General features: G+C 32.7%; 2 protein-coding genes across 2 annotated transcripts; both read left to right on the forward strand.

Moving 5' to 3' along the window:
- Positions 1 to 3,073: 3,073 nt before the first annotated feature.
- On the forward strand, positions 3,074 to 3,640 carry LOC121173560 (secreted RxLR effector protein 161-like). Its single transcript, XM_041009624.1, has one exon. It carries the CDS (start codon positions 3,074 to 3,076, stop codon positions 3,638 to 3,640), a length of 567 nt encoding a protein of 188 aa, XP_040865558.1.
- Positions 3,641 to 5,313: 1,673 nt separating this feature from the next.
- On the forward strand, positions 5,314 to 7,397 carry LOC100798749 (uncharacterized). The gene is made up of 2 exons (NM_001252847.3): positions 5,314 to 5,489; positions 6,491 to 7,397. The coding sequence occupies exons 1-2, from the start codon at positions 5,378 to 5,380 to the stop codon at positions 7,153 to 7,155; spliced, it is 777 nt and encodes a 258-aa protein (NP_001239776.1). The 5' UTR covers positions 5,314 to 5,377; the 3' UTR covers positions 7,156 to 7,397.
- The last annotated feature ends 1,480 nt before the right edge of the window (positions 7,398 to 8,877 follow it).

An 8,877-nucleotide genomic window follows, 5' to 3' on the forward strand; every position in this document is an offset into this window, starting at 1 on the left:
TTTTCAATTGTTGCTTCTATATTTGCTAATTTGAATTCGATTCCGGTTCTTAATGGTACAAATTTTAAGGACTAGAAAGAGAACATGAAAATTGTACTTGGCTGCATGGATCTAGACCTTTCATTAAGGATTGAGAAACCCCATTCTCCTACGGATTCTAGTACCTCTGCACAGAGGAAACTTCATGAGAAGTGGGATCACTCAAATCGCATGAGTCTTATGATCATTAAGTGCGGCATTTCTAAGGTCTTTTAGGGCACTATTTTAGATGATATAACTAGTGCCAAAAAATTCCTTGTTGAAATTGAAAATTGTTTTGCAAAAAGCAATGAGGCGGAAATTAAACAAGTACTCTTCTTCAGAACTTAATTTCCATGAAGTATCAAGGCAAATGAAATGTCAGGGAATACCTTATGGGAATGTCAAATATTGCTTCAAAATTAAGGACACTAAAGCTTGAGCTTTTAGAAGACTTGCTTCTTCATTTAGTGCTAATTTCTCTACCTTCACAATTTAGTCAGTTTAAGATCTCTTATAGCTGTCAGAAGGTCTCTTAATGAGCTCATTTCATACTGTGTGCAAGAAGAGGAAAGACTGAAGCAAGAAAGGACTAAAAGTGCTCATGTTGTAAGTACTTCTAAAGACAAGGGCCAAAGAAAAAGGACTGAGGAGCCCAAGAATGAAACTACCAAGGGTCCAACACAAAAGAAACAAAATCAAGGTGACAACTGTTTCTTTTGTAGTAAGCCTAGACATGTAAAGAAGAAATGTACCAAATATCATTCTTGGTGTGCAAAGAAGGATATGTTTCTTACTTTGGTCTATTTTGAGGTCAATTTAGCTTCAATACCTAGAAACACTTGGTGGTTAGATTCTGGTGCCACTACTAACATCAATGTTTCGATGAAGGGTTGCCTAAGCTACTGGAAGCCAATTGATTCTGAAAGATAGATATATGTTGGAAATGGTAAATCGATAGAGGTGGAAGCTATAAGGCACTTTATTATTATTATGTACTGGTTTTTATTTGGATTTGAAAGACACTTTTGTTGTACCGTTATTTAGATGAAATTTGGTTTCAGTTTCTTATTTGGACAAATTAGGTTATTTGTGTTCATCTGGAAACAAAGTGTTTAGGTTGTATTTTAATTCAAATATTGTTGGAGCTGGTTCACTCTTGGCTTATGATAATCTATATTTACTTGATATTGTAGCTTCCTATGGTGAATCCTTTAATGTGGAATTGCGTGATACAAAGCGTAGAATTGATAATACAAGAGCATTATAGCATAAGCGCTTAGGTCACATTTCTAAGAATAGAATTGAACGACTTCTGTCAAACATAATCTTGGATTCCATTGATTTCACAAGCTTTGATGTTTGTGTTGAATGCATTAAAGTTAAATAGACCAAAAGCAAGAAATTAGGTGCATATAGAGATACAAACGCCTTGGAATTGATGCATACAGACATTTGTGGGCCATTTCATACACCTTTATGGAATGGTCAACAATATTTTATATCATTCATAAACGATTACTCCAGATATGCATACATGTTTCTTATACATGAAAAGTCACAATCTCTGGATGTGTTCAAAACATTTAATGTTGAAGTTGAAAATCATCTCAACAAAAGAATTAAGAGTGTTAGATCTGACTGTGGTGGTGAATACTATGGTAGATATGACGGTTCAGGTGAACAACATTCGGGGCCTTTTGCTAGGCACCTAGAGGAATGTGGAATCATTCCATAGTACACCATTCCAGGGTCACCTAGCGTGAATGATGTGGCTAAAAGATGAAATAGAACTCTTAAGGATATGGTAAGAAGTATAATTTGTCATTCTAACTTACCAGAGTCACTCTGGGGAGAGACACTAAAGATTGTAGCTTACATTCTAAATAGAGTGTCAACCAAGGCAGCTACTAAAACACCTTGTCAGCTTTGGGTTGGGTGAAAGCCTAGTCTGAAACATTTTCATGTATGGGGATGTCTAGCCGAGGCAAGACCTTATAAGCCAAATGAAAGGAAATTGGACTCCCGAACAGTAAGCAACTACTTTATTGGCTATTCTAAAAGATCCAGGGGCTATAAATTTTATGATACCAAATTAAAGATAATTTGTTATCGTTCATGAAGAACAAACTCAAGATCCTCAAGAACCTATGCTTCATGAGCTAGTACCTTTGCAGGGATCTACATGAGAAAGGAGAAGTGCCATTCTAGATGATTATGCGGTATTTCTCCAGGAACATGAGGAAAATAATGGAATGATGGAAGATGGCCCAGTCAATTTCCATCAAGCCATGCAAGATTCCAACTCATAAAAGTGGATTGAATGAATGAGGAGAATAAGTCGATGCAAGACTACAAGGTTTGGGAACTTGTCCCATTACCAGAAGGTGTGAAACCCATTGGTTGCAAATGGATGTTTAAGATCAAACAGGATTCCAAAGGTAATGTGGAGAGGTATAAGGCTCGTCTTGTGGTGAAGGGCTATACTCAAAAGGAAGGGATTGACTTTAAAGAGACTTTCTCTCCAGTTTCATCGAAAAAAAATTTTAGGACAATCATGGATCTTGTTGCACATTATGATTTGGAGTTTCATCAAATGGATGTTAAGATGACATTTCTCAGTGGCAACATTGATGAGACAATTTATATGGGGCAACCAGAAAACTTTGTGTCAGGAGACCCAAAGAATATGGTTTGCAAACTGACAAAATCCATTTATGAGCTAAAACATGCATCTGGTCAATGGTACCACAAATTTCATCAAGTAATTCTCTCATTTGGTTTCGAGATGAATCTTGTTGATGATTGTGTGTATCACAAATTCAGTGGGAGCAAGTATATTTTCTTGGTCTTATATGTTGATGACATACTGCTTGCCACTAATGATATATGCATGTTGCACAAAACCAAGACATTTATATAAAAAAACTTTGAAATGAAAGATCTTGGTGACGCCTGCTTTGTATTAGGAATTTAGATACATCGAGATCGATCTCGGGGTATTCTAGGATTATCACAAATAAGCTATATCGAAAAGGTACTTAAAAGGTTTAGCATGCTGGAATGTAAATTCGGGGATACTCCAGTTGCTAAGGGAGACAAGTTTAGTCTCAAACAGTGCACAAAAGAAAAATTGGAAATTCAGGAAATGCAAAAGATTCCCTATGCATCAGTTGTAGGGAGTTTGATGTATGCCCAAGTATGTACGTGTCCGGATATAACATACATAGTTGGGGTATTAGGCAGATATTTAAGCAATCCAGGAATAGATCATTGGAAAGCAGCCAAAAGAGTTATGAGGTATTTGAAGAGAACAAAGTATTATATGCTCACATACAAGAGGTCAGATCAGTTGAAGATCACTAGGTATTCTGACTTGGATTTTACAGGATGCCTAGATAGTTTGAGATCCACTTTGGGTTACTTTTTCATGTTAGTCGATGGTGCGGTTTCTTGGCGTAGTGCCAAGCAAACCCTTAGTACTTCATCCACTATGGTGGCAGAATTTGTGGCATGCTATGAGGCATCAAATCATGGAATATGGTTGAGAAATTTTGTCACAAGGCTGCAAATTGTGGAAGGAATTGAAAGACCACTTAAGTTATATTATGACAACAAATAAGTTGTATTGTATTCTAACAATAATAGGAGCTCAACCAAGTCGAAACATATTGACATCAAGTTCCTAGTTGTTAAGGAAAGGGTATAGAGTGAACAAATTTCCATAGAACACTTAGGGACAAACTTCATGATAGCAGATCCTCTTACTAAGGGACTTCCACCCAAGGTCTTTCATGAGCATGTTGATCACATAGGTGTTTTACAGTTCGAGGAATCTTTGGTTTAGTGGGAGTTAGTCACTTTTATGTTATATGTTAGATTTTATGTATGCATACATTAACTTTTGGATATATTTGGTTATATATATGTTTTATTATTCAGTTATTACACTTTGTACATTAAGGTTATTAAATGATCTCATTAAGGCAAAGTAGGACCAGTTGAAAATAGATGTGTACAGGTCACCTTCACGTAATTTTCATGCTACACATTTCATGATGAGTCTATGTCATTTGATTCTGTCAGCATTAGTGATCATTGATGAATTTAGTTGTGATTGATACAATGAAAACTACTTTGGTTCTATGTGCGGATATAATAAATGTACAAGATTTTTGAAATATGCTCAAGGCATGTAATGACAAATTTTAAGCTCTTAAAGTCTAACACATTCATAAGGATTCTAAGGATACACGCACACACACACACACACACACCCATTAAAGTGGTCTAATCAATATAAAATTATAGCTAAAGACATATGTGTCATGAAAGACTAATTGTGTAGATACCATTAGTGATATTATAATTTGATGAGGGGTCAATCTTGATCCTCATCAACCATTCATCACTCCATTATGGCTAATCTAGGTACGCTTCCGCATTTAATTTTCATCATGATTTTGAGTATGGAAACATAATGGGATTTTATTAATCTTTATGCAGTAATTTCTCTCTACATGGATAAAAAACATGTGGTTAGGATTGATGATTGTCTGTTAAAATCAAATTAAGTTGATTGATTGAATCCCTACAAAATAATCTTGCACGAAAATATGACGTGCCTCCTTTAAAGAATAACACAAAAGATGATGATACTTGGACAACTCATTGTATTGAACACTTGACGCATGATTTCGAATCTCACTGCTGAAGATCTTGTTAACGAATAATATATAAGTATATCTATAAATGTTTATTGAGTCTTGAGGTATGTCGTAATTGTAATGAGTCTTTGAGATTCAACTTACCTAAATTTATTCTACAAAAAATAAAATAAAAACAGTACATTACCTTTCATTTTATTTACCTTTCTTCATATTTAATGGTATCACCTATAATATGCATACTTTTCAATCTTTTTTATTTTGTCTCTCTTTAAGTGTTACCTAGCATTTTGGGTGTTCATCAATATTGTCTCCACGCATATTCTTACGTTGTGTTTGATGGAAACAAGTTACTAAATAATAACTAATGAGATACATTCATATCTTTCGTAGTATCAACTTGTGTCATCCAGCATTCCTCTTCTCCAAATCACCCAAAAAGAAAAGCAACAACTAATTTGGAAGGCTCATTCAATGGAGACTAGAGTCTAGAGCATCCATTATCACAGCAACAATGACGGTGTTAAACTATATTGACCTCTTTAAACGTACGTTCAAGATGCAACCACCCAGATAATAATCCCTAAACCAAAAACTATTATAAATAAAGGGAATATGGAACAAGAGTATCTCAAGCCTGCAGATATTTCCCTTTTGAGCTTTGATTAGTGTGGCCTAGTTGTTGTTTTCTCATGAAAAAGGCTTCCGCTATGCATTGCGCACTTTTGCGCTTCTGGGTTCCCTTGTTGCTGCTTGCCAGCTTCAGTTTTGCTCCTTCTGTTTTGGCCAAAGCTGAAATTTCAGGTTTGTGCATGGCTCATGCTATACTGACACACATTTTTTTTTGTTAGGCTTTTATTTTAGAAAATATGCAGTATGTTTCTTTGTGTCTATTCTTATTAAGTTTTATTCATTTTAATAATTACGTTTAAAAGAAAAAGTAGAATTTGTAATTATATGGACTAATTTCAAATTTCAAAAGGTGACGTACGAAGATTGGATCCATACTTGACATGCATATAATTAGGGCATTCCTCGTGGCATGTGAGATGAAAAACTATTCATGAACTGTATGTACGTCGGTATAGCCTATGTTTTAATGAAAATAAAATGGTACTTTTAGTTGTTCTCTTACTGATATTATTGTATTCCGAATTCAATTCAATTATTTATCTTGGCATACAGTATATGCGTGAAATTCAATTATTACATTTCATATAGGGACTAGTAAGGACCACATGATTTTAGACTGTACAACAATTTGAACCACTAAGATGACGGTTGGAGTAATATGCACGAAGTTAGAGATTTTTATTTTTTGAAAAGGTGAGTTAAGGAATGACAAAATGATAGGACATTTCAACAATGTTAACATTTCCTATCCCAATCATAACAAGCACACCTAAAATTTATATTAATTAATATCCACAAAAGAAGAAAAAACATGAAAGCATGAGGGACAACAACCAAAACCCATACCAAAAAAAATACATCAAGTAAACATATAGTAAGGGTCCGTTGCAAGTTACAGATTTAAACTTGTGCAACTGTTGTAAAAAAAATAAAATACTACACAATAATTTTCCAACTAGCTAGTTAAGGTCCTTTGCAAGTAGCATAATTATATGGTCTAACTATGATTGGCAATGCATTTTTCATTTTAGTTTTGCATATATATATATATATATATATATATAAATAAAAATTCAATTATTTGCAATGCATTGACAAAATATTTCAAATTTTATATTTATTACAAATATATTATTGTGTTTAACTTATATACTTTTTGCTTTTCTTTGTAGGGAATGAAGTGAACACACATGGGAAGGTTGTAAGTGAAGAGTTAACCAAATCCAGTCTAAAAGAACAAAATGAAGAGGAAAAATTCAAAGGATTCTTTCCAAAACCAATTCCAATTATTAAACCTATTTCAAAGCCCATTCCCATTATTAAACCTATTCCAAAGTCAATTCCTATTGTTAAACCTATTCCTATTCCAGTTTATAAGCCTATATCAAAACCAATTCCCATCGTTAAGCCTATTCCGAAGCCATTTCTGATTGTTAAACCAATTCCTAATGACGAAGAAAAATTCAAAGGTGTTTTTCCAAAACCTATTCCCATAGTTAAGCCAATTCCAAAGCCAATTCCCATTGTTAAGCCTATCCCTATTCCAATATATAAGCCTATACCAAAATCAGTTCCCATTGTGAAACCAATTCCTATTATTAAACCAATACTAAAGCCAAATCCCATTGTTAAGCCAATTCCAAAGCTGATTCCCATTGTTAAGCCTATACCAAACCCATTAAGAGTGAAAAAGTCTATCCCTGCTTTTGGGTCAGAGGAATTTTTAAAACCAAAACCTTTCTTTGAAAAGCCTATTCCTAAACTACCACTTGATCCTAAATTCAAGAAACCTCTTCTACCACCATTGCCAATTCACAAGCCAATTCCAACCCCATAAAATGATAACACTCTACGCCATAAAGCTATAAGGATATTCCTTCCGTTTCTAATGCCTTTATATATATAAATGCACCGCATTAATTTCAACCTGAATCATGATTTCGATAATCCTTTCGTACCCCTCTTGTGTACTGGATTGGAATATATATGTACTTGATGTTTTCTATGTAATGAAGGTCTCAATATTATTATTTGTAAGATTAATTATATTATTAAGAAATGGTTCGCTTTTTTTGTTTTGTTTAAGTAAAATGTTTAGTTATCACTCCAAGAAATTTCACTATTATCGATAGGAAAAATCCGCCGGTATATATCACAAATTTTTTGTCGGTAATGAAATTTTAACGACAAAATACCGACGAACAAAATCCCATCAACAATAACCTTATAGGAAGCTTTTACTGACAGATTTTAATGACAAACTTTTTACCCACGGACTTTACTAACAGATGTATATGTGGGAAAACATCGACATATTTTTTCGTGGGAAATTATGACAGATTTTCGTGGGAAATTATTGATGGCTTTTTCTGTTAAAAATTACCGACAATTTTTTTTTGGGAAGTTACTGATGGATTTTGCCATGAAAAGCTATCAAGGGAGATTTTTAAGTAAAAAATTGCTGATGAATTTGTCCATCTATAACATATTTTTTAATTAATTATATTTTTTGTTTTCAAATATATATTTAAATTTTTATTTTATAATTTTAAAAATAAACTAAAAAATGAAAATAAAATATAAATAAATTAAATACGTTGAGTTCAACCAAATCTTGTTCATTTATGATTTTTGCAATTCATTGACAAAATAAGAACATATAAAATTCCTTTGCTTATGAACATGGGTAAGTATTCTAATAATAAGCACAAAATACAAATTTTGTAATCCCAGGAGCAAGACTTGTTTTAACTATCCAAGAAAGCAAGAATTAATTAGATGGAAGACTGCCATGATTGAGTTCCACTGGGTGCTGATGCTAATAAACTTTTGTAACTTTTTCTACATATTTTATCTAGTTACTCATAGATTATATTATATTACCCACGGAATAATCTCTAGGTAAATTACCTTTGAAATTATTCCCCCAGAAAGGTACCAAATTTTTTGATTGATTTTTCGACAGAATGCTTGTCGATAATACTCTTTTGATGTTACCTATGACCTTTCATTTTTACTGGTGGATTTATCCATCAATAATGCAAAATTACTAACGTATCTTAATCCATGGGCAAATAAATAGACACATTCTTTTAGTAGTATTTCCATTTTACATTTTTAATTAGAAGATGATATTTAATTGTGTTTATGTGTAAAGACATAAAGACCATTAAATCATATATCTATTTTTATACAAAGGGTAAATCTTATCTATTAATTCCTAACATTAATAGTTAATATCAAACTTCCTCCGTTCCAAATTAAATGTCGCATTTTAAAAAATAAATTATGCTAAAATAAATGTTATGTTAACTTTTTAATATAATATTATTTTTTTATTTTTTATTAATACATATATCTAATAAATGTCATTTTAGTTTTTTTAATGTAATATAAATACTGAGATAAATTTTCTAAAATTACAATTCTCTTTCATATATTTATTAACTTTTCTTAGTATGTTAAAAATAACTTAGGATGAAATTTATTTTAGAACCGACAAATAAACCACTAAATTAGGTCCTATATGGCTTGGGTGCTTGCAAGTTTTTTTGTTTTT

The sequence above is a fragment of the Glycine max genome, chromosome 15, assembly GCF_000004515.6.
Source record: "Glycine max cultivar Williams 82 chromosome 15, Glycine_max_v4.0, whole genome shotgun sequence".
In the NCBI taxonomy this organism is placed as follows: domain Eukaryota; kingdom Viridiplantae; phylum Streptophyta; class Magnoliopsida; order Fabales; family Fabaceae; genus Glycine; species Glycine max.

Coding starts and splice junctions, on each gene's coding strand:
- LOC121173560 (XM_041009624.1), top strand. CDS start 3,074: ATGCTGGAATGTAAATTCGGGGATACTCCAGTTGCTAAGGGAGACAAG.
- LOC100798749 (NM_001252847.3), top strand. CDS start 5,378: ATGAAAAAGGCTTCCGCTATGCATTGCGCACTTTTGCGCTTCTGGGTT. Junction 5,490..6,490: donor GGCCAAAGCTGAAATTTCAG/GTTTGTGCATGG, acceptor TTTTCTTTGTAG/GGAATGAAGTGAACACACAT.